The sequence below is a fragment of the Chamaea fasciata genome, unplaced genomic scaffold, assembly GCF_029207755.1.
Source record: "Chamaea fasciata isolate MVZ Bird 193981 ecotype frontalis unplaced genomic scaffold, bChaFas1.0.hap1 SCAF_14, whole genome shotgun sequence".
Classification (NCBI taxonomy): domain Eukaryota; kingdom Metazoa; phylum Chordata; class Aves; order Passeriformes; family Sylviidae; genus Chamaea; species Chamaea fasciata.
In genome coordinates, this window is record NW_027094099.1 from 228,260 (window position 1) to 254,150 (window position 25,891).

Here is a 25,891-nt window from a genome sequence, read left to right on the forward strand (position 1 = left end):
TCTGCTATATGACAGTCCCATACCATTTTTATTTCACCCACGTCTCCTTGTATCAATTAAAGATGTTTTTAAACAGCACTGACATGATCTCTTTATGGAGACTCTTACCTGGCTGACATTTAAGTTCTGTTTTCAGTTTGAAGCGATTTTATTTATTTTGCATGCCATAAACACAGCAACAGAAAACAAATGAGAGATTTTAAGTGCAGGAGATAATGAGAACAGTCAACCCTGCAGTATCTTGCACAATTACAGCTTAAATTAAATACCTGGCAGCTGAAAAGAATCAACTTACAGCTTATTGAGCACACAGGTCTGTTGCAATGAATATTGCTTCTTTGTCACATTCCACACTCTGATGGTGCCATCATTCCCACTTGTTGCCAGAAGTCCCTTTTTATTGCACCAAACACATGTCATGACCTGCAAATACCAAAACAATCATGGCAAAACTGGAATTTAAAACTTGGGTATGTTTGTTCACTAATGTTAAACAAACACTAACCAATGAGACAGTGATTGAAATACCCTGTAACAACCAAACTAGATTTACTTTTCTACTTTTACAGCATTATTTACTGCAATTAAGCAGGCTTGATAGGGATGCCACACTTCATACAGCCCCAAGTTCCATAGGCCATTACTGCACAGAATACTGCACAAATATGTTAACTAGTGCACAAATACGTTAGCTACTATGACAGAAAAATTAATGCAAATTAAGATCTAAGGAAATATTTTTTATTTATTATTCTTTAAGAGCGATTCTGCTGACTTAATATACCACGAGAACATTTGCATGACCCCTTTAACTGAAGCCTCCAAGAAGCTGAACACTCTCGTGCATCAGAGGTGCAATAACTTTTCAAGCAGCAACTTTTTCTCCAAAAAATTACCTCCTACAGGAAAACACTTCAGTCAGCGTGACTGTAAAACGACACCGTTTCCCTTTTCCTGCACTCTGCCAAGGAGCAGGGGCTTACCCTGTTCTGGTGAGCCTCGAGCTTGATGAAGGAGCACTTGCGCAGGTCTCCGCCCATGTCGGCCAGCGTCTGCGGCACGCTCTGGTTGTCGCGGTCGTGCGCGGCCAGCGTGCGCACCAGCTGCTGCGCCGCCCACTGCCGGTGCTGCGACGACAGGCGCGACGACAGGCAGCACGCGGCCAGCGCGTTCGCCAGCTCCAGAGGGCCTACAGCAGAGGGATCATAGCAAGGATGGGCATACAAATGGGCAATTAAACCTGCTTAGACAAAACAGTGAGATGATGCCTAGATGAGTACACACGTCAACACAGCAACAGCCAGCATTTCCAGAAAGAGATTAACTAGCATCTTCGCAGAACATTGCAATCACGTGAACTATACTAAAAACACTCTTCTGATACTAAGACCAAAATAACCCCAGTTCAGTTTTCACAAAAAGAACCCTAAGAATAGAATTCCAAAGAGCCTTATTCCCACCATATGAAAATGGCTGGCAAAAAAGTAAGTGCTTTCTAAACAGGAGAAGCCTCCTCTGACAGAGACCTGCCCGCTGTCACTGCCTGTCCTTCCTTCTCTATCCCAGCACCAGCCTGGCGGGAGGCACTGCTGATGCTCTGCGGCTCCCTGACATCTCAGAGCACAGGCAGCACATATTTCTGCCACATACACAGGACAGCACTTGGGTAGTGGCAATCAGCTGTTACCTTCCTCAATTTCATCAGGAGGCATAACCAGGCTCAATGTCTCAGCTCTATGGCTTTGATTACACACATGTTCAACTATATTTCGAACTGGTGAAAGATGCAATTATGGAATAAGACCATATTTCTAAGTAAAATGTGTGTCATAAACCGTAATATTCCTTTGATCAAAGCAAGTTTTGTATATTTTTAAAAGTGTATCTATTTATGCATCATTCTAGCAAGTCCCTCCCTTACATACAAATGAGGAACTGAAGATCTAAAGGTATTTAAAAACAAAGCTGTATCATACCTTTCTTTTCAATTTCAGCTTTATCATAGTTTGGCCTCAGTTTGGCCCCTTTGTCGGCCAACAATGCTACAAGCGCTTGAGTAACCACAAAATTTGGAGATGTGACAAGTTTGTTTTCTTCTGCAATTCCTCTTAAAAAACTTGGCAAAAATTTTCTCTGAATTGGATCATCGACTGTTGTCAAGTTCACACCAGTTGCTGCAGAAATCAAATTCTGAAAAGAAATAATTGGTGAAAAATAATCAGAACAAACAGAACAATCAGATTCAGAAACACTTTCAGTTGCACAAATTCTGCATAGTTTTACAGATTTTCATTTTTTCCCCTGTTCTCTACATATAATTGACCTAATTAAAATAATAAAACCTTAACAGAAAAACCCTATGAACATAAAAAGCACATCCATTTTCCCCACTTGAAAAGAGTACTCAGCAAAGACACATACAGTTACTTGATTTTTGCCAATAATCAAGCATAGCCCGATGCAAAGCCATAAAGGACTCTAATGAGATCCTCCCAGCTGAGAAGGTAAAAGCACAAGTAATCAAAGTAGTCTCAAGTAAGAGCTGAAGTCCTACCTGTGTACATAACTGCACCAGCAGCTTTGCAGCACTGGGAGTGTTTGATGCCAAGCAGCCAACCGCAGTGCTCAGGTAGGCAAGGCAAGAGATGGGCTTGCTGGTTTTGCCGTGGATGCCCCTGGACCTCTCCGTGGAGCTGGACACCGTGGATGGGCTCGTGGAGAGGCCTGCCCTCCCTGCTGCCGCCAGGCACATCAACCGAACCAAAGTGCGGATGTCTGTCAATCCCAGGGATTCAAGGCCGGCAGCCAGGCTACAACTGGAACCACTGTTGGGGAATGGATATAAAAGCCCTTGGTTCAAATGAACAAAACCAACAGAACTTTTTCTCTTGGCAGTATTCTGGAAGTACAGACATGAGAATCCCTTCCCTAATTAGACTGAAATTGCATCCTTATCAAACAGAACTGGGTAACGGGCTACAAAACGAAAGGTGGAAGCGTTGCCAAAGATGCCACAAACCTGACAGACAGAAGTGAGAGCGCTCTCATAACCATTGTTCTTGCCAGGAGTACTTGGGCAGCAGCTGTCACTCTTCTGAGAGCCATGACACGGTCGTGAGGATTTACCAGGGCAGCTGCTTGTTCTCCTAAGGTTATCCTGCCAGAAGAACTTTTTTCTATTGAGCCGTGACAGCCTTGGAAATAATGATAATTTGCATTAGTGTTTAGAGAAAACCAAAACATTATCATGTAGTAATACGCACAGAAGCAAATCAGCCTAAGTTACTGATTCATTTTTCAGTATTTCATACATACAGAACTACAATATTAATGACCAGGAGGAAAATACACTCCTCAAATACACTCCATCATTTAATTATTCCTTATTTTTAAAAAGACATGAACACAATCTGACATACTCAGTCTTAATTCCTCTGATCCCCTTTTCCATCAGAGGGGACTATTTTTAAGTCCCAACTTAAATCCATTCATTGGGTTCTGCAAAACATGTTACTGGCACCTACTGTTTGACAATAGTCACAAGTTCTATTGGCAAAATTCAATCCTTCTGTCAATTCATAATGCCTCACACTCCTCTCTCTAATTTTCTTATGATAAAAGGACAGTCCGGGGATGTTCTCCACTTCCTCATGGTGGCAGGCAGGAAATACTGTCAGGATAATCCTGTCTTGCCTCTAGAAAAGCCCCACTAAGAGAAGGGGAGGAGGTGGCGACTATTGCTATCATTACTGTTGTTGCTGCTGCTGATATTATTCTTTCTTTAAATGAAATGGATTTCAGATGTACCTATTTGCATCAGTGTTTCTTCCATACTGTTGGTGGCTGTCACCATTGCAACTGAAGCACCCAGAGGGTCACTGTCAGGGAACTGAACAGGTTCAGGTACAATGCGTCGATCATTTAACCCAAGAGGCCCAGCCAGTAGTTCAAACTCCTCTTCTCCTGTCAGCTTTTCATCTTCGTCCACATCTAACATGTCCCAGTCTTCTAGAATTGGAGAAATATGATTGGACTTGGTTACAAAAGCTTAAATATGAAATAATTCCAATTAATTAAAACAAAACCTAAACAGTAGAAGGTATGAAACATGTACTGTAATCTACAGCACAGCATTAAAAACTCATCTTCTGACGTTGGCATAGACACAACCAAGTATATCAGAAAAACAAAGCCCTGTTCTTGCCCTTCTCTATTCAACTTGATCTTTATACTGCACAAAAGTTTTATGGAAGATTCTCTCAAGTATCAAACTAGCTGCTCTTTAAAAACACAGACATTAGGGGTCCATCACATACAGCACAAGACAGCTCCAAAACCTGGAGTACAGAGAGAAGTGGAGGCATACAGTCGTGCCTTAAATCATGGTAATAAGGGCGTATTCCAAAGGACTGAGTGGTAAAGACAAATGTTAGAAATTTCTAGTCTTCATATTTATCAAAAAAGCATGCATTAGTTCGTGGGTTATAACTGAGCACCCAGGTCTTTGCTTTTCATTCCCAAGGAATTAAAAAAAAACCCAAACAACAAAGAATAACAACTTTAACTGCAATTCAGTGAGGCACTTCCTTCACTTGCCAACCATTCACACACAAGTCAGATTATATTTACTGATCTCCCTGTCTCACTCCACACACAGTAGAATCAGAACACCTTTGATCTATAGCAGACAGACTTGCCCTAAGTACTGGAGCACTCATTTAGTCTCACATAGAAAAATGTGGTAAATCACACAATCGTGATCACAGAAGCTACAGAAAGGACCAGAATTACAGAACCACCCGGGAAAGGTTTTCTGCACACATCAAAAATAATCTGCTTAAAGTGAAAGCCACCCCCAGGATGCTCTCAGCTTGGACAAAGGGAGAAAAGTTAAGAACAAGACTTTTGGGACACTAACATACAGTAATCAATTTCTCCCACAAAGGCAGCTTCAGAAATATATTTTAACATTGAGATTTTGTACGTGCAGTTCTGGATGCAACATCTCACAAGACCTTATCAACCCCAGGTTAGGTGTTTGCCCTTTCAGCTGCTTACATGAAAGACAGGGGAAAGAAGCCACAGATTTTTTTCTTTTCTCTGATTTGAACTAAATAAACCCCCAAAACTAAAATACTGCATCAAACAGGAAAAGATTTTAAAATACATCTTCAGGTTTATTTGCACGGAAGTAGAAAAAGCAAAACCCCCTTTAACTAAAGAACATACCTTCATAGACACTGTCTTGTTTACCTATTAGATCAGGAGCCTGGCCTTTGTACCTGTATGAAAAAAATAACAAAGAAAACTACTGAGTGGGTCTATTATTTTATAACTATACATTACAATTTTAAATTTGGTTCCCTGTTAAAGTCTAACTTCATTGTTAGGTCTACATGTATGATGAATGATTCCAGAAAAGCCTAGTAACCAAGAAACAGACAAAATGGCTTCTGAAAGTGTGTGTGGAGACGGGAAGCATTTCGCAGTACTAATGTGTCCATAGAAAAAACACTGGAATTATCAGACAAAACCGATACGGTTTTCAAAAGTCACTAAGTAGGAGGCAACACCCCAAGAAATTATTCCTCGTTCTTAGTTTAAAAACCAGAAATATCAAATAAACCTTTTTTTTTTTTTCTAAATATGCATTTGTGAAATACACAGAATGATCTTAAGCATCAGAAAATCCTGCTAAGAATTCTTCTCTCCTAAATCAAATTCTTAAAACGCTGCTGGCTCATAACAACGTTCAGTTTCCTTTCTTTGCTCGCCGTCTCCTATTTCTGTACCTTTCCGAGGCTGATGTTTTGGATTTGCTCTTGAGGGCCAGGTACTTCTCCCTGCAAATGCCGCACAGGAGGTAGTAGGGGTTCCCGCTGCCGCACTCGCCCCCGAACCAGCCGTCCACGTAGGAGCCGTTGCTGCGGTAGCCCTGGCGGTTGGCACTGCGCCCGCAGCCAGGGTGGTTCCTCTTCATGTGCTGGTTGAAGCTGACCACGCTGGATTCACACAGCTCACACACCACCACTTCTTCTCTGTCTTCAGATTCACAGACGTGCTGCACAGCAAGATTGTCACGTTATTTGTACAGAATAATGTCTGCACCTTAGATATAAAACGTGCCAATATCCTTAGCTGGGTGTCCCTGCGTGTTTCTGCCACCGAGTGTGATTTATATGGTTGACTTGTACAAAAGCAAAGCAGAAACATACAACTTATGACATAATGAAGACTATTTCAGAACAGGGAAAACATTTGGAAGTAAAGTTTCAGAGGAGGCAATTTCCTATTTTGTGTTAGATTGACTCAAAAATTCTTGACAGCCTAACTTTTCATTTGTAACCGTGTTGCACTCAACACTGTCTCTATCTGGTTCTCCTCAGAACTTGTCTGAAACTAGATCTAACAAAGGAAAAGAATCCTTTTTTTGCATTCAGACAATCAGATTTTACATTTACTGAGCAACAAAAATCACCGTTTGTGTCAGAAAATATCACGGTTTTATCTCAATAGGAACCCCACTTTTCATAATTAGATTTCTGTGCTAAATCAGTAATTTCATTGAGATATTTCAGTGAAGCAAGTGCTCTGAAAAATTCAATATGCATCCTGCAACTTGCTATCAAAAACTTGCTATATATCAAAGCTTCATCATTAGGAGATGAAAGGCTGAGTCTTATGGCTTGATTGTCTAATTTGACATGGACAATCCAAAGATTAACAAAGCGCTCCTATTATATTTGTTTTCCAGCAATAGTTTTTTTATTGCTCTATACAACAATTCAGTGAGGACTGTCACCACATCCTTCCCAGAGAATGGAATACATGACACAATGAAATTAAGAAAAACTGATTTAAGTGCAAATTATGTTGCTACCGTTTGGATATTATTAGCAGTAGCAGGAGAAGGAACATTTACAACTGTGTTTGTTATCTCACACAGCTATGCCATCTGGACCACCTACTTGATTTCTAATTGCTATCACCAGAACAACCATATGAGTTCTGTTCTCACCTTTCAGGGGAGGGAGAAGGAAACTACATGTGGAAGTGCAGAGCAAGAAACACAAGAAATCACTATTCTTAAACTAGAAGTGATGCTACAGAATACAAGATGATTTTAAGCACTGCTGGCACTTAGTAAGATATTTTCAAAGAGGCTCTAAACATACACGTTACTTGAAATTTAAAAATACAAGCATGCAAAAAGCAGTAAGTCAAAGCAGCCCCTGCTGCAGTCACACACACCCAGGTAGGCCAATCCAGTACCTCTGGGATCCACATTCCCAGAATATCATTATCACTAGCCAAGTCTTGCCCAAACATAGCTTCCATTGCTTCATCATCAAGGTCAATCTCCAACTCCTCATCCAAGTTGAAGTCATACAGTGCCCCTGGATCTTGCTGCAAGGAGATCCCTTCCCTGCGGCTCTGGTTCCTGTGGGCCTGCACTGAGCGGTACAATCCCGCTCAAGGTGGGAAAAGAGAGAAACAGGAAAGCAGGACTTTTATTTTCCACAGCAGAATGATGGCTGTACTTCCAATTTCCTTTTTGTTTTAACTCTTCTGCTAAACAATCTACTTATCACCCCATAAAACTCTTAAATGTACATTGGTACACATATGAGAAGGAGTTTTCCAAACATCATTTTATCTACAGTGAAGTCCCAGTCCCCCCTCCTACTGATTTCCTGGATAAGCAAAGCCCTTGGAATTCTTTCAGTTCCTTACCAGCACGTGCCAGCAACGTTCGGGCAGCTAAATCAAATTTGTGCCTCCGTGTGACAGACGACCGACTTCGTGAGGGAGGGCCACTCGCTGCAGCTGCATTATCCACATGATCCAGATTATCAGGGCTACAGGAATTTGGAATTTACAGGTCAATCAAACCAACTTTTAGAGAAACCATAGAGAGTGACTTAAGCAATATTTATTAGCATTTTTTTCCTTTCTTTAACGGATAAAAAAAAGGAATTGGGGATTCAAGAATGTTTAATTTCAAGGAGCACATATATACTGTTTTGACTGCGAGGGCTACCTCAAACAAATTAGATGCAGCAAAGTCAACACCTACCACCTCAGCATGGCAGAAATTTTGAGAGAGCACTCAATTTTATACTAGGTTAATTTGTAGCTTGAATAGTTAATTAATCAGCTTGAATTAGTTTTTTCTCCTCTTTCAAAGAAATAAAATCATCCCTGTTGTTCCTGGCTGAGGCAATTCGCCTTTGGCCTTACACATGAATTTAATGTAATTCTGCTTTATTACTTGGTCTTTTAGTTAATGCAATTATAAGCCCTCATTTTTTTATTCTTTTCTTTTTTTTTGTTGTGAAGAGAACATGCTCAGTTACATTCTGCCCCAGTTCTGCACACAAACAGCACTAGAAATAAATGCACCACATACACCTAATTTAATTGCATCTTTGCTTCTGCTCATGCAGAAACAAAATTCAAAAGCTGCATTATAAAGTAACTCTCTGTCAGCAACAATGAATTTGTGAGATTTCCAGTTTCAGGAACAGATTACAAGCAATTAAAGAAAATTATCTGACCTCTCACTAAAGCCTTCCTCCATTTCAGTGGCATCAGCAGAAGGGATATCACCAGGAGACTGCAAATAGCAATGATCCCCAGATTTCCCACCACTGCCAGAGACAATAGTCCCATGCCGTGACTCTGCAGTCCCCTCTGACTGGGGCTCTTCATCATCTTCGTTTCCAGGGTGCTCGATCATCCACATGGCCAGCACTGTGATGTTCTGTGCATCTGCTTCTCCTCTGGCACCTGAAAGCAGGAAAATCACACTTTGGAACTGTATTTTAGCACTGATGGTTACAAAAACAAAAAAATCTGTTCTTCCACAGAAATGGTTATAGAACTTAAAAATTAAGTATTCTACTGGAAAACAAGTGTTTCATAAGCATCCAATCTTTCAGTTAAACTGATATTATCGCTATAGATTACCTGTAGCTTCCATAGCTTTTGCAATTTGCCTGAGGGAGAACCCCATTTCTAGCAAGGGAACAGCAATGGCAGGAGGAGGAGGGGATGTTGAAAGTCGGCTGCTTGGATCAGACAAAGCTAAAAAGACAGAAAACAAGAAATGTAAAGCACATAAATCTTTCTCTAGTGTTACTTTATTACACCTTACTTTGTTATATCAGCTTGAACTAAGGAAATAATTACTCTCACCTTTTTTTACAATTACTTTCCTCAAAGCAAGATACTTTATGGAGTTCACTCTTCTCCGTAACATAGATTACGCTGACTGACTCTGTTTGATCAAGTAGGATACTGATGATATGCAAAGAACTATTTAAGAAATTTCTGCTGTTTTCATTTTGAACTGTATCAAATAATCTATTTGATTTATATTTAGGTAGCCTAGATAAAGTTATCCTTGTCCAAATCATTGAGATTCCCAAATAGTGAGATTGTTATACATTCCTCTTAAGGTACAGAAAGAGACCTCAGCTGAACTGGGAACGTATCTGAAAAACCTCTTTGTGGATGATGGCTGTATTTCTGTGCAGGGTCACTCAAGGGACTCTGAAGAGGTCAGTTACTGCCCCAAACCCAGAGTTTCTTTCTGACTTGCACTAACAAATAAACACTGCTGTAAAGACACTATCATGACTAGAAACAAGTCATCTCATAATTAAATCAAAAGGAAAAAACAAGGAGACATGAAACTGAGCAGACCAGTTGCTATGCAACACACGAACCACTAAACCTCACAACTAATAGCACAGATATAAGGGCAAGAGTAAAAAGTACTGGTGTGTTGTAGACAAGGTAGAAGAATTATGAAAGAAAGGCCTCATAAAATCAGGCCTGCTCTGCTAAATTGCCAAAGTTAGCCTGACACTTCTTCTGAGTAATTTGTGAGTTCGTATGAGAAAACAATCTTGGTGTATGAACTCGTTAGCACAACCTCCTATTCTTGGGTTGAAAAACAAATGCACCTGCAATAAAAAGGGATTTGTCCCGTGAGTATCAGTAAAGAAAATATGTAAACAATCCAACAATAGAGATACTTGATGGACAAGCAGAATGCCTTTTACTAACCAACAGAATAACTGGCAAGAAAGCTATTAACCAAGCTGCCCATGAAGTCTGTAAAAACTGTGTAAAATGAGTTGTGTGACTGAAGATTTGGGCTTTTCCTGAATGAAGATAATGGAGTCTCGGCTGACTTATTACAACACCGGTGCATGTACCATAAAATACACCTATTCTTGTATTCTGTGTAGTATGCGATCTAACAAAAGCTAGAAAATTACTGCACTTATCTGAACCACACAACCAAGGAAACAAGCCCAAATCAGATGAACATTTTGAAGCAGTTTCCAACTATGCTTCACTGTTGTTTTTGTATCCAGTACACAGCTTTTAAAAACTTATTTTGTTTGCTTGATAATGCCTACAGCTATAAAATCTGTACCTTTTTTTTTTCCCTAAGACAGCAACTAAAAGGTTTTCAACAATGCTTTGCATGTTAGTTTGCCTTAAGAATAAACTCTGTTGGATTTCAATCTCTTAAAACAGGGCCCCCATAGCTCCTGTGACTTTCCTAACGTGTCCCCATTTCTACTCCACTGACAAGTTTACCCGTGCGATTGGCGGGCCTTGCAGACTGGGAATCTGGAGAGGTCAAACTTTGTCTCCTTCCAACTTCATCTGAAGGAGATGTTGGTAAAGAAGATATTGGGGGAGTCTGAGCACGTCGTGCTGGAAGCACAGTTGTAGTAGGATAACTGGAGAACATTTGCCTTGAAAAAAGAAAAATATACATTTATGTTGAACAGAACCAAGCTGAAAAAGGTCTGACACAAGAAGAACATCCAACTGGAGTGCACTTGGCAAATCCTACTTGATGCAATTGAAAATGGTAAGACACAACACACACTTTGAGGCAACAGCTCATTCCTACCAACTTTATCTGTACAGTTAAGTTCTAAGCATGACATTAAAAAACCCTCAGAGACCAGGAGCTGTCCAAAGAGATAAAATATAAATAAACACTTTTTCCATTTCCACAGTTTGTTCAGAACTCAGACTGACTAATAAATCAGGTAAGTATTTGATTTTCACTGTCCTAGTATGAAAACATTGCTCTGGCTTTTATCGAAAGATGTCTGCAAAACTTCTATTAATTAATAAACTTAGAAAAGTATGTAAGGTAAAGCAGATTTCCTTCAATGGCACAAATTGCCTCCGCAAATTTAGGAGTTTATCTTTCATTTCACTATGTCAGTGTAAGCTGAAACAACACCTTAGCTTTGCAGAATGATACCTACCAAGATCTATTCTAGTTTGACAATCAAACATTCAATAAAAATACAGAAATTCAGAGACTTGTAATGTGAAGTAAACCAAATAAACATGACAACTGAAGGACAACTTAAGGAGAACATTTTCTCCTTCTTAAAGAATTCGGATGTCACATTTTATACAGTGTATGGCAAAAGCTTAACAGCTGTCTAATAAAAACCACAAACCCTGAAAGGCAAAGTAACATTTAAACTATGTCCCTCTGCAGAGGCAGCTCTTGGCAGCATTTTCAAAGGCTTAGGTAGCTAAAGACATATATTCTACATAAATCACACAACTGGTTCCCTACACCCAGAGAATCATACATGCTGATAGAGGGTATTTTACCTCAGGAGACTGAGAGGCATAACACCAGGCGATTCTGAAGCTGGAACTGTTTCTGTATCAGTTACTGGAGTAGTAGCAGTAGTGGTATCCTCCAGAGAGCTGCTCATGAAAGATGTTGTGCTAGAAGCAGAAGGGCTGGTTGTAACCGGTGTTTGGGCTTGCTGAGACTGATCCCCCTCTTCTACTTGTTGCTCCGCTTCTACAACAGAAAAATAAGGATGTTACAGCAACATTAATGTAATTGTGTAGATCGGAACAGTAGCTATGGCTAAACTTTCAACTTTCAAAAATAACTATCATTATTTAAAATTCACCCCAGAGGAAGAAAGGAGAGTGCAGATTCTGCCACTAACTGATGGGCTTGAGTAAATCAGTCCAGGAGCTCGTTATTCTCATGGCGATCCAAGGTAAACAACAAACAATTTACTTATGCCAAAGTTTGTGATAATCACATTTATGGTTGTAACAGCTTGGATTATTCTCAAAACACACAAAACGGGGAGAGGGCGTAGATACAAAAATACAGCTGACGAACTATAAAGCTATTTTTAATTCACCTGTGCAAGTAGCATTTTTAAGGGATTTTTACTGCTGGTTTAGAAGCGCAAATCCTTCTGACAACTACAATACAGTATTGCTCATTTTTAAAAGTATCAAAGATATTAAAAAATCTTATTTCTGATGGATATGCATTCACTTGTTATTAGGATAAGGAATTAGGAAACAGGCAAAAAACAATCAGTGTTATATCTATAAAACAGTAAACAGTATTTTGCAGAATTTCCTTGTCTGATTAAGATTCCCCCGAAGTACACGCACTAGAAATCTACAAGACCATGTTAACTGTATAATCACTGTTACTATTCATTTTCATCTCATTTTGAAAACATACCTTGTTTAAGTCTGCCACCAAACTGATCCTCCAGCAGCCCATGAACCACTAATTTGTAGATCATGGCCTGTGCCCGCTCCAGGTCTGCCAGCCCCAGCGCCCTCTTAATGGGCGATCGCATGACAGCGCGTTTCACCATGTGCCGCATCAGGAACTGCAGCGCAGCGCGCAGCTCCACGTCCTCGTGCACCACCGGGGACCCCGCGCAGTCGGAGTTGTGGCCGTTCTCTGCCAGCACTTTGGGGATTAACAGCAGCTCAGCATACTTACTACAACTAAGAAGAACACTAAGTGACTTCATAGCACCAAGATAAAGGTAAGACAGCTGCACAGCTCGGATTTCTGACTGCACTATATCATGACTTCGTGGGGTGTGCTCGTGATTCTTTTTTCTTCCTTCAGCAGGTTGGTGTTGGGATTCCATACCTAGGGTTGACGGTTCTAAAGAAAAGGAAACAATTTCATTTTCCGACTTAGAGGCTGTGGCACTGTGTCCTTTGTTATCATCAGCACTTTGGCCTAATCGCGTATCTGATCCGACGTCGCCCTCCATTTTCTGGTCCATTTCCCCTTTATCTTCAGATTCATGTCTGTGTTTTTTCTCATGTCTCTTGGTGCCTTGCTTTCCCGTATCTTCGTGAATGCCAGTCAGATAGGTAAGGTCCAGCAACACAGTAGCTGTCAGCCCACGAAATCTTGCAACATCAAAAGGCAGTGGTTCACAGGGCTCCAGATTATACAATGGAGTATCACTAGGCGACCAAAAAGTTGGGAAGCTTTAATAAAGATCAGAATGACACAGGAAAAAGCAAGTGAGGGAGAGACAGGAGGAACGTACAGGAAATAATGTCAGCAAATAAGATGTAAAATATATTTAATAAAACAAACCAATTCTATAAATTAAATGCAAACAGGGGGAAATGAAGTTATGATCAGAAAACGGGAGATATGGTTTCAAAGCAAATGCAACAAAGCATACACAGGTTTTCAACAACAAGCACTGAAACCCAGAAGCCCCACAGAAGCTATCAATCCTGTGCTGACACAGGCTCTGGATATATTGTTTATCAGAAAAACGTAACAGACTTTTATAAAGAAAAAATATCTGAAGGTAAACATTATCATCATATGTGAATGTTACCAGATATAAAAGCTTATAAAGAAAACTTCTAAACATTGAGGAAAAGCTTTGATTGATGTCAGCTATTCATCACCATGAGCACACTACTGAGAGCTCAGGACAATTCTGTTTCTGGTGTGTCAGGACAGATCACCTGGTGCGGACAGCGACCTTTGAAAAGCACGGGTCAGAAAACCTAGCAGACACAGCTATCTATTTGTCCATCTATATTCAGTGATATTTTCTGGTACTATTTAGGACTGTTAAACTTGACTAATTTTCACTTGAAACAGGACAAAAATTCATCAGCCCGTATTTCCATACACCTTGTATTTTCCATACATCCAGCAGATAAATGACTTTTACATCTTCCTTTTATTATCTCAGAAAGTTTTCCCATCTTACAATGTAAACTTCTACCTAAAAATGAAAGCAAGCTTTAGCCTGGTTTTAATTAAAAAGGTATAAAATGAACCTAATTAAATGCTTTACCAAAAGCTTGCTTATGTTCAAGTGCAGTTCCACATCACTCAAATAAGGCTTCAAATTATTTTAAGGGCACTCTTTAAGGCTACACTGTCACATGGGCATACTTGAAAGAATTAATATCTGGAACTAAATCAATTGCAGTTCAGTATATTTAGTCAAAGTGACAACAGCCTTTGCGAAGACAAAACGGACATGATGCTGCAACAGCTGGAAAAGTAAAGTGACCTAGGCTATTTCAGAACGAAATTGTAACTGGCAGGGAAAAAACAAATTTAAAATCCCTGCTCAATTTCTTCAAAAGACTTCTTTCAGCTATAGGCAGAAGGAGTTCAAGAAACCAAGTTAATCAAATCTTTTCCACTCAAAAACACAGGCAATTCCTGTGAGAGCACCAAGAAGCTCAAAAAAGCTTCACCTCAGCTTCCTTCCAAGTGCTTTCCCTTTGAAGGCTTTTCTGCAAGACAGGTGGGAAAAGGAGCATCTCTTTCCAGCCTTGAGCACTCAGAGGCAGGTGGGAGAATGAACACTACTTCAAGGCAACAGAAATTTCAGTACCACTGAAGTCTACACTTAAAGTAATTGATCAGCATGATTCTAATATAAAGGATAGGTTACTTCTGACGATTTCCCACCACAAACCACTACTAGATAGTGAGAAGTGTAGGAAACGGGCATACCTGATAGTAATCTCTGCTTCATCCCACTGGACCTTGGCAGAGGTACTGCCCTCCTTCACCACCCCCAGCAGGGTGGCATGACGGCCCGTTTGCTTGTGGACACATCGACCTCCAACTCTGAGCCCAGCATCCACTCCACCAATCACTGCCAGGACAGGCCACACCTCTACACAGAGCATCTTCAGCTGCAGCTCCGAGAGCTCCGCCAGGCCATGCCGGCTGTGCTTGCTTTTCTCCTCCTCTTTGTTTTCCTTCTCCTCTCTCACCTCGTTCTCTTCTCGGCTTTGAACAGAGCGACTTTTCTTCAGTTTCTGACCTGCCTCCTTAAGACATGTTTTGATTTTATTCAGTCTTTCCATCATTTTTTTATTGATGCAGTGTGTCCAACGGTCTGTGCGATGCAGGATCCGAATGAGCTGGATCGTGGCTTCTGCCAGCACTGCAGCAACAGGACTGCAGATGGGGTCACCAGGCAGCAAATCTCTTGGGGTCCCACGCATCTGCATATCACAGATCTTCACCTGTTTGAAGAGAAGAGTGGACAAGTTATCTTCCCATCATACCGCAATAAGCTCTTCTTATAAATACTGGAGACGCCTGCTGAATAGAAATAATTATTAGCACTGTCTTTTTTTTTTTTTTCCCTAGGAAATCCACCTTAACACTGAGCAAAACCTCCAGCCTTCAGACTCAAGGATGCTGCAACTACATATTTAATGGTGCCTCACACAAAACTATCTAGAAATCCTAATACTATGCTCTCCCTGGTTTCCGGAGAATAGAATTTTTTGTGTAGAACATGAAGCCTTTAAATCTATTCTAAATAGTAAAATACTTCTTAAATTTACAATACATTATAATAGTTTAAACACTGTGTATTACCAATGCATTTTGGTCAGTAACTCAAAGCAGCACCATACAGGCTGCTCTGATGAATATTGACTTTATATAAGCCTAAACCAGTAAACCTCCACAGATGAACATTTAAGTTACCTTCTCTCCCGGGTTACTGCTATAGAACATAACACAAGGGTATAATTCAGCTGCATCCACATCTTCAAAAGCTAGTTTTGGCTCCTAGGGAAGAAACAAAACAAAAAGCCTGCAATCTTAGAACACCTTAACAGGCAAAAATACGAAACATAAAAAAGTTATGTCTGCATTATAAATCTACTAAGTACAGAAACTGCCACGTGTTTTAACTCTCATGCTTATCCATGCCATATTACCATTGCAGAAAAAGCCACCAAAAAACTAATTGATGTTAAATACCTCTCCATTTTTACCAAAGGAAATAGTTCTTGCTTCCATATCTAACACACACGTGATGAAATCTCCTTGGGTAAAGCTTGACAGAGTCAAAGTCTGCTCTCCATTGTGATAGAGGTTGCCACTGTAGGCTCTGTAGAGCCACATATCTGAGGTAGTACGATGGTTGAAGTCATGCACAGGCCAGCGAGACACTCCCACACAAGTGCCTTCATTGCCTCGGTTCTCCTTCACAATGTAGAACTAACAGGCAAAACAAACACACAGGGAGAAGTGTCAGGAATATACACTAACACAACAAAGCAATGAAAATCTTCCTTACACATATGCATGTCTACTTTTAAATGTTTTTCACAGAAGCCTTTAATGAGAAAAACAGTAAGTTTATAGGGTAACACCATTAAAAAATCCCTCCAAGTGATGTACTAAACACTGCTCTTGTCAGTCAGGCAGATGTGTCTTTTTGCACGAAAATAACATGCTTTGTAAAAATCTTTTTATACAAAAAAAATCCTAAACCTACATAATTCAGCAGGTGTGTTTTGCAAAACGGTACATGCATGCTGACTATGGACCTTAGGGACAAGAACTGTTACCTCTAATAACACGTAACACATGTTCACAGTCTAAAATCTGCATGCTGAAACACTCACATCCCACCACTCAAAAACAGCCACGAACTCATCCCTTGGGACTGAAAATCACAGAATGATTTAGGCCAGAGAAGATCCGTACAATCACTGAGTCCAACCATAAACTTAACATACCATTTACTCAAGAATCATGTCATAAGTGAAAAGCACAGGCAGCTGCTGTTAATAAATCATAGCACATTTACCAAACAATGAGAGAGAAGGCAAGAAATACACAATTATGCAACCCACCTTCCACTGGTAGCACCCAGAAGTAACTCCAGTGGACGCTAAGCCATATCCTTTGCCTCCACTTCCATGAGTTAGAATCTGCCCATTCTCCACTATGCAGCACTGAGCTTTCTCAGGATCAAAGGACACTTCCTGGATGGGAAGATTCTCATCTTCATCCTCAGACTCTCCTTGCTTCTACCAGAAATAGGACAAAACATTTGTGGTAAATGCAATTCAGCTCCATTCAGGCACGAGACAAAGTACAAGCACTGTTACCTGGAGCTTCATTTCTTGTTCTTTCTCCTTTATTTGAATTGCATGTTTGGCCTGGGCTATCGGAGTCTCCCACATGCAGTCAGACAGAAGTGAGAACAATCGTTCAACAACCTGGGGCATTGGGACAGAATTCAGATCATTTTAACTCCAGCATGAGGACAACAGCAACATTATAGAGTTTTACTTTGCTTTGTAGGTACAAACATCAAAATATTTAGTGTTCTCAGATTAACAAACAACTACACTGAGCCTTGCTTGATTTGGATTTTGAAACCTATGAAACATTTCAAAGTTTAAGAGACTTTTTGAGGAAATGTGAAAGTTTATAACAAAATATAAAGACCTGAGCCATCTGATCATCTTCAACGCCAGATTCACAAGCAGGTAACACAGCTTCGAGTACATGAAGTGCGAGCAGTCTAGTCCTCAGATTGCCAACCAAGGGAACTCCTGAAGATGGAACAACATGTCAATAATCTTAAAATTACTTCTGCTTCAGGCCTGCCCCTGGCTCCACGCCCCAGGTGCCCGGAGTGCAAACTCTGTACATCTGTACAGCAGTTGGTTTGAACTGTTAACTGGGAACCCTCACTATGTAATACATGTTCTACAAGGGCTTAGTTTCCAGAACCGCACTACAGAAATGCAGAGTAACCATGGAGCACACTTTGACATGATCATACCTGAGCAACACTTCTGGGAAGCAATGTTAAGAAGGACTTCTGTCCACTTTGGAGATGCCATCTTGGACTGAATTGCTTTTGAAGACACAACTCTACGCAGGAAAACAAGAAAGTCTCCCAGGTGCAATTCTGCTGCACGTTGCTTTCGGAGGGCAGCTAGGAAGTTAAAGCAAAGTTTTCATTTACAGCCTTAATATTACAATTCGAATGGCAGTCCTGGTTACTGGGAACAACCTGTTCTGCAGGTAAAAGCACAATGATCAGTTATTACGTCGTGGCTGGCTGGCAGGTGCCCACCAAGCAGTGCTCTCACTCCTGCTCCTCAGCAAGACACGGAGAGAAAATAACATTAAACTTTTGTGGGTCAAGGTAACGGAGGGAGACCTCTGTGGGAAGACCTCATATTCTAATTCCTGAATAATTATCTTATTAATTAATCAGAGATTGCATTATTTATAAGTAAGGACAGTTAAAAGCATGAACAAAAATATATGTACACTTAAAACTCAGCTGCAATTAAAAATTCTTCAAGCACAATTTCCACCAAAATTCAAAATGCTCATTAAGGGATTGCAAGCTACGTGAGGGTACCAGTATTCCAGAAAATCTCTTGTTGCAGATTTTTCCATATGACACAGTAGAGTGACCTTCCTGCCACCCACTCAGACTACAAAACTGCGTAATACAAAGCAAATACGTTAAGTTCCTGAATAAAGCTGTATTTATTTATAGTTTGAAATTTAGATAATTAAATTCCTATGACGTTTATGAAAAACGCTACAATCACCAATGGATTTTTCAAGGAAAACTGTACTCTCTTCCTAATTCCAAACCCAATGAAGTAATTCTTATTCTCAGCTTGCTCCTATCCTTGCAGTTTTGTGGATCAGTTCTATATAAATCTGAACTGAGCACAAAACCATTTGATGACTTTAATCTAATTTACAGAATTAAAAATGACCCAACGAAAACCAGTACACAATAGCGTGAATGACGATCTCAGCATGCAGTACTTTCTTCTGTTATGTTTCCTGGTATTTTACAATTGTAACAGAAATTATGTAAGATAATTACCTCTGAAGTCTCTCTTCTCATTATCCCCATTCAAATCCACCTTTTTTGATTCCACTTCACCTTCCTCACCTTCCCCTTCTCCAAAGGAAGCCATCAGCATCACGCCAGCTTGTGATAGCAAGTTCTTCAGCTGGCTGCATAATAAATCCAGCAAAGACTGTACCACCTTTGGGCTCAGTTTATCTGCATAGGTTCTGTACACACACACACACAGAAGAAGTAAGAGTACTTGAGAGCTGATCTGAGGAACAATAATTGCAGCAAGGTACTTTTCCTCATCCTCCACTACAGGCTTAGATTATTTTTATTATTTTAACCCTATTTTTAGAACAAATTAAAATGGTCTAATCTTTGGAGTCAAAGGGTAAGTTTCCAGTCTTTTCTGGGTAAAAAAGGAACAACTCTGTTAATTAATCATAATTCCACTGCAATTTCTAAAGATGGGGTGCTGTTTCCATGGGTTTGGGGGATTTTTTTGGTGTAGGATTATTGGGCTTTTTTACATAACAGATTTGGCAGGTAAATGCAACGCGTTGTACAAAGACTGAAAGGAAGATGCATGTACTGAATACCAAACGATAGTCTCACTTCAACTAGAAAATACTTTCTCCACTGGTGTTTTCTTTACTGAGTAAGACTAAATATTTAAATATTGCTAGAACTTTGGTCTAGCAGAGCTCACTATTTCTCAGAAAATTATTTCATATTCTGGAAAGAAGCACAATGTCCTGCTCTGAGGAATTTCCACGTTATTAGTATTGCTTTTACACAAATGATTTTTACACAGCAACAGAAAGTCTTATGCTATCAACTGAACACACCTCCACACAAAGCTGAAGTAGTGAAGTGGGCATTACTAGAATACAGCGTATTCTACAATACAAAGTTGTGACTGAACCTGAACTTTTCAGGTACAAACACTCCCAACTGAAAAGTATTTGTTAGTCTTACATGCACCTCTCCTATGAATAATGTGACTACTCTTCCACCCAGCCCCCTTCACTGTTGCATTTCTAAGCAACATTTACTGTCCTCACATATTTTTCAAGGGTGCTGATAAGCTCAGTGATGAAGTTTCCTGAAAGCAAGGGACACTTACCCTGTGGTGATAGCCAGGATCTGCAGCAGTCTCGTGCTGGCTACTTTCAAAGCTGTGCTGAGCTGAGAAATCCCAGTTTTGGGCAGCAGCTGCAGGGGCTGTCCTAGCATGGTGTCTGTGCCACACAGCTGGGACAGCACATTCAGCAGCCCCGTGGAAATGGCCAGGGAGACATCAACTGGCTGATAGTGCACGCTGAGAGCAAATACTGTCACCAACAGAAGACGCTGTTGTGCTTCTAAGATTAAAGTAAAGTTGTTTTTAATTAATAAGATGCTCAGAGTAAGAGTACTAAGACAGAAAATCAGCAGATTATTTTTTAAATACATTTTAATTAATAAAATTATCAAAGAAAAAGTGAGCCTTGTCAGACACTTTGAGGTAGTCTTTCCGATGAATCACCGCACTATTGTTTAACTCAATGCAGCTCTGTGTCAAAATTGTCCAAGAAAGAGTAGCACGCAGATCTAGTTTGTGATATATATGTTCTGAGGCTAAATCTCAAACCAGAATCTTCTCTCTAAGGTAAGGATAACTGAGTGAAATATCTCATTTGGTACTTGTGTCACACGGTTTCTCAAAGCAAAACACCAAAACGACCCATGTAAGAATAGCCACTGGGTTCTACCAACAAATTCTCAGCAGATTTCTCTCTTTTAGGAAAAGAAGTCAGATTGTAATTCAGTGAATTCTGGTCACTAGTATCAAAGTCTGCCTTGGAAAACATATAAGCTATTCTAGTGTACATTAGAGAACATCTGGTTTGCAAATCTGCTTTTCACTTACCTATGTGATGCTTATTAGCTTGCAGAGCTCTTTCTAAGGTAGCAGATAATTGCTGGTAAATTTTGTGCACAGCCACCTGGATTTCAATTTGAATACTCCTCTTGGCTGCTCTGATACCATCCTGGGCCAAACAAACAAATAGCTATTATAAAAAACAAGACATTTTTATCCCTGGGCTATTGAAGCAGCGGAAACTGCTGAAGTACACACCTGGTAGTGATGCAATCTTACACTCTCTCCTTTGGCCCCTGCATGTCCTACAGTGCCCAGACCAAAGCAGCCAGCAAGAAACTGGAGTCTAACAGAAGTAAGCAGTGAAGAAGACTGAAATCCCGGTACTTGGCGGCTTCCCATTAATGGCACACAGCCTTTTTCCTCCATTCCTGATAGAAGCACCAAAATCTGATGAAGTGCTTCCAGACGAAGCTAAAAATAAAGGCAGGCAAAAGACAATACTAAGTAAGTAGCCAGTACCCCTAGAAATGGAAACTGGATCATACTGAACTGTAAGCAAGGATGGGTGAGGTCACTGTTTTCTCCTTCAAGTATTTTTTTTTAAAAAGGGAACACTTACAGTTTTGTTTTGGTTTGTTTACATAACGTTCCCAATTCCAATTAAGATATTTAACAAAAAAGAAGGAAAAATGACTTTAACAGATAGGATTTGGACACAGTTTCAAAAAAGTTCCTATAATGAGCACAACGTATAAAGAATAACAACAGCAATTAAGCTGAAATTTACCTCAGCCCTCAACTGCTGCTGCTCCATTGCAATTATCGATGCTTGTGGACTGGTGGACATACTTTCCTCTGGTTCCTTAAATCCTGGGGAGTTTCCCACATCTCCACTTACAAAACTGACAGCATTTTCAATCAAAGTATGAACTCCAAGGGATCTTGAGAGATCAAAATCAGACTCAACAAATGAGTAGGAGGATGTGTATAACCAATCTCTGCTGTGTTTCAGTCGAACCCACGAGTCACTCAGAGATTCCACTTGACTGTGTATTGCTCCTAAAGATACACAAAAGGAAGTCTCATCAGCTCCAATTCAGGCAACACATTTTGGCAGTAGGTAAAGACTGAGCTGCTGCTACTGACACAGGTGGAAAATGAATATTCATGTTAATTATACCATGCATTAAGCAACTTAGAGCAAAACAGTTGATTTAAATTTACAGCAATTTCCTTAAAGAAAAGGCTGTATTTCTTTTAAATGTTAAGCGCTACTGCAACAAGCTGACACGTGAAAAAACAAAAAGAAGCCACTCAAACTGCTCAGCTTAAAGCTAGAACACTGAATAAAAATGCTTGGCAGCTAAATGACAAAACAGTAAAGAAAAGATTTTCTACCAACACAACTTAGGCACTTGGATATTTACTTTGAGGTTTAAACATAAATCAAGAGTGGTTTTAGTTTTAATCACTGCATTTCGTAGTTTAGAAATAGCACAATGTTATTTTGAATGAAATATTTATGGAATTCATGACTGCAGAAGAGAACAGAAATTTTTTTTAGACCAATGGAGAACATTTACTTTGACTCAAGACAGATACATGTATATTAAACACTATCTAGAGTAAGTGTTAGATCTCATTCATCTGGCAGTTTCACAAGTGTATTTTCAAGTTTTTCCTATCATCCACATGTCATTACCTGAGACTTTACTGCCACTAATAAACGGACTTCTTCAAATGAGTATCAGTCATCAGTCTGCAGCACCGGAATTTATCACCACAGGTTCTATCTCATTTCCAAGAGAATTTTGCTAGAACTCTCTCCCTGGCATAAGTGAGTGCAATGCCACTCAAGTCATAACTTCACCAGCGGCTAACTGATAGGCATTGGTCAGCATTTTCCCCCTTCTGTAAGTGCTGCTTGTCCACTTGTACTTGCAAAGTCTTACAAGAAGGCAAACTCTGCTCAGAAGAACTTCCCATCTGTACAGAGAGATAGTGTCTGGAGACCTCTGTAGAAGCCTAAACTGTATTTAAACTCACTTTGAAATTTTAGTTTGGATTATTTACTTAATGTACAAAAAATGTTTAAATATTTATTTACCTTGTGTACAGTAAGTTATAATTTAGAGAATCACAACCTGCTTACAGCACTTGTACAAATCTCTACTATTTCAGTTTTAAACACCTTTCTGCAGGGTATCAGCTTCAAACATTATTAAACATAGGCATTTTCAGGGAAAAGTTACACAAATTCATAGGAATTCATCTGTCCAAAGCTTGCTTTCATCAGTAAGGCTGAGCTCCAATGGTAACAGCCAGAAGGGCCTCCTTTAAACACTGCCGACCTACAGCAGCTGCTCATAGGAACAAGCAAAGACAGACACAGAGGTTTTGAACTTGGGCTAACTTTCCTAGCAACCTACAAAACTTTTTCCTTGAAGTAAAGGCAAAATGCTGTTATTCTCCAATGAGTCAGCACCTGCAGGTCACAACTTGCACCTTCATGTAATTTACAAATTCAAAATACTGTGAAATTTTCCTTCTCTTTTGTCAACCAGGTAACTTAGTTGCCAAAAAATTTAATTGTCAGGGCTATAAACTACGAAAACCTGTTCACATCCCATTTTGTTTTCAAGAAATAGTGTTAATGTGCATTTCCATAGTATTCCTTACACTTCCTACTAAGCAGACTTCTACGGTTTCAGAAAGAACCACCACAGTACTGAAGTCATTCGGACTCATGTTTATTTTGGATAATGCAAAGATCATGTTCAAACACTTCTTTTCAAAGTGCAATCTAATCTGTAAATCTCTGCTGCTTTACATAACACAGTAAGACTACACGGTTTACAAAGAACAACCTATTTTATCATGTTTACTATGAAAAAATTTAAAGAAATTCTGTTACTCAATTTTACCTCAGTTTATATCTGGCAATCATATTTAAAACAAAAGACAGATCACCTTACTCTAATTTTAACATCAATCCTTAGAATAGTTGCTTTAAAGCTTTCCTTTAAAATCTAAGTTATGGGGAAGTGGCCAGTGAGAAACATAAGATAAATAAGACAGAACAGAATGAATAGGTGCTAAAATTTCAGTTTCCTGTAGGAAATGGTTTCCTGGCAAGTGCATGGTGAACAGAGCCCGTGGGAGAGGATAAATGAAGCCTCAGACTACCCAGAGGAAGCCCAGCTAAACCATTTCCAAGTCCACAAACGCTGGCCACACAGCAGCAGCTCTTTCCAAAAGCCCCATAAGCCCTTCAGCCTTTGTACAGCACCAGAGCTCAAAGCAGCCCACACTGACTTCAGCTTCCTCCCCTCCACCTGCCCCACACTGCACTATGCAACAGCACAGAATCAAAGCACTCGTAAAGAAACAAAAAACTATTCCAGTGGCTTAAATCATAAGCTAAAGGAAACCTTTAACAGGTTTACTGAACATCAGAAGAAAATTTAGTTTTGACAGGCAACAAACCTCATAAGAAACCCAACCGTGTATTAATAAAACCTTATATTATTTCGTATTTGAAGAAAGGATGAGGTCTTAGCTAATTAAGACCTTAGCAAGAATGTTTAAATGTTAGACCTACGTAAAATTGTTTCTAATTTGGAGAAAAGTGCAATGATTATGAGTTACAGATTAAAAGTAAAACAACAGAAGTTGTAACTGAAAGGAGTTTAAACACAAATATGTCAGAAATCAAAGGAGCATACTTCAGAACTAAAAATGTTTAACCATTAGGGCACAGAGAAATAAAAGTAGTTTTTTCCCTCTTGAAGATATTACATATCAGCAGAAGAACCAAACGTGTAACTACATTGGAGCTCAGCTTGATTCTGTGTAACATCAATCACACAGAATCTATTGCGGTACAGCGCTTCCAGAAGCCTCTACAATCATATGAACAGAGCTGCATGGATGAATAAACCCGAAGCTTACAGTAAAAAAGGAAGTTTACTTGTCCTTATAAGCCAGCTTGTAATAATGAGTGTTCTAAATGAATGTGGCACAGCTGCAATGCACACTTTATAAAACAAAAAATATGTAGGGAAGCTATAGAGATAAAAAATAAACATGCCATCGGTTACTTGCTTGAAGCTCTTCTTTTTTCTGGGGCTCAACTGGCCAAAAAGGAGTAAGTACACTACACCACACAAGAATCAGAAGACAAAAGCAGACATTTGAAACAGAAGGTAACATACTCATAAAATCGCTGCCTCATATTATTCTCACTTAAACAATCAGTCTCATCTCAATCAATACAATACACCAAGCACCAGCGTACGTGGAAAAAATATTTACTCGTTTGGCATGAACACAGTCTAAATTCTCCACCTTCAAGGAAAAAAGAAAGAATCCCCTGTAGCACAGCTGTATACATTCATGTGTGTATTCTTGTATGTTCAAGTCCCTTCCTTAAGCATGATTTGTCAGTTTTCAAAGGCAGAATTCATTACTGCAAGTACACTAAAATATTTCAATTCCATTTGGATTTCAGTTAAGTTGCTGGTTTTTTTGGAGTAGCCCAGTTGTGTCAGTAAGGCACAGCAGTACACATAAGTACACTGAAATTCACTGAGTTAAGTTGTAGGTGATGAAAAGCTGAGAGCGGAGGACGCTCTCTGATCTGTGGCTGTTTGTGACTGCTCTGCTGGCTGTGCTTTCCTTACTGCTGTGTACCTAAAGTGGGGTACAGCATCCACAGGCACTCTACACAGCATGTACAACATCTGCAGGCACACTCTCTCGATCTGCAAAACTGAAAAAATTGATCTAAGCAACAGAAAAAACAAAGGGCTTAAATACAAGGGGAAAACAACCATGTGCTGCTCATCATACCTCACTGCAGAATTACTCAAAAAGACTTTCTGCAGGGACAGAAGGAAAAGTTTACTAATACAAAAATAACTGAACAACAGCAAGGAACAAGATACTCAAAAGGATCCTCAGGCAAAAGCAGGAATAGCCCAGTTCTCTTTCTGAATAGACAGAATAAATTAAGAAGACAATTAGAATAAAGATTGGA

General features: G+C 39.7%; 1 protein-coding gene across 1 annotated transcript in view; it reads right to left on the reverse strand.

The window, feature by feature from the left end:
* Positions 1–25,891, reverse strand: part of HERC1 (HECT and RLD domain containing E3 ubiquitin protein ligase family member 1) — an 83,445-nt gene that overhangs the window by 19,075 nt on the left and 38,479 nt on the right. Inside the window, exons 26-52 of the mRNA XM_066196370.1 lie at positions 21,641–21,912; positions 21,109–21,324; positions 20,899–21,019; positions 20,113–20,350; positions 19,014–19,207; positions 17,940–18,095; positions 17,600–17,706; positions 17,257–17,367; positions 16,999–17,175; positions 16,118–16,357; positions 15,839–15,922; positions 14,846–15,366; positions 12,560–13,335; positions 11,668–11,866; positions 10,618–10,778; positions 8,971–9,087; positions 8,559–8,790; positions 7,735–7,859; positions 7,252–7,472; positions 5,793–6,061; positions 5,230–5,282; positions 3,808–4,008; positions 3,020–3,194; positions 2,555–2,825; positions 1,977–2,190; positions 984–1,189; positions 296–423 (exon numbers count right to left, since the gene is read on the reverse strand). Coding sequence (XP_066052467.1) covers positions 296–423; positions 984–1,189; positions 1,977–2,190; positions 2,555–2,825; positions 3,020–3,194; positions 3,808–4,008; positions 5,230–5,282; positions 5,793–6,061; positions 7,252–7,472; positions 7,735–7,859; positions 8,559–8,790; positions 8,971–9,087; positions 10,618–10,778; positions 11,668–11,866; positions 12,560–13,335; positions 14,846–15,366; positions 15,839–15,922; positions 16,118–16,357; positions 16,999–17,175; positions 17,257–17,367; positions 17,600–17,706; positions 17,940–18,095; positions 19,014–19,207; positions 20,113–20,350; positions 20,899–21,019; positions 21,109–21,324; positions 21,641–21,912 — 5,785 coding nt within the window. The remainder of the gene's footprint in view (positions 1–295; positions 424–983; positions 1,190–1,976; positions 2,191–2,554; positions 2,826–3,019; positions 3,195–3,807; positions 4,009–5,229; positions 5,283–5,792; positions 6,062–7,251; positions 7,473–7,734; positions 7,860–8,558; positions 8,791–8,970; positions 9,088–10,617; positions 10,779–11,667; positions 11,867–12,559; positions 13,336–14,845; positions 15,367–15,838; positions 15,923–16,117; positions 16,358–16,998; positions 17,176–17,256; positions 17,368–17,599; positions 17,707–17,939; positions 18,096–19,013; positions 19,208–20,112; positions 20,351–20,898; positions 21,020–21,108; positions 21,325–21,640; positions 21,913–25,891) is intronic.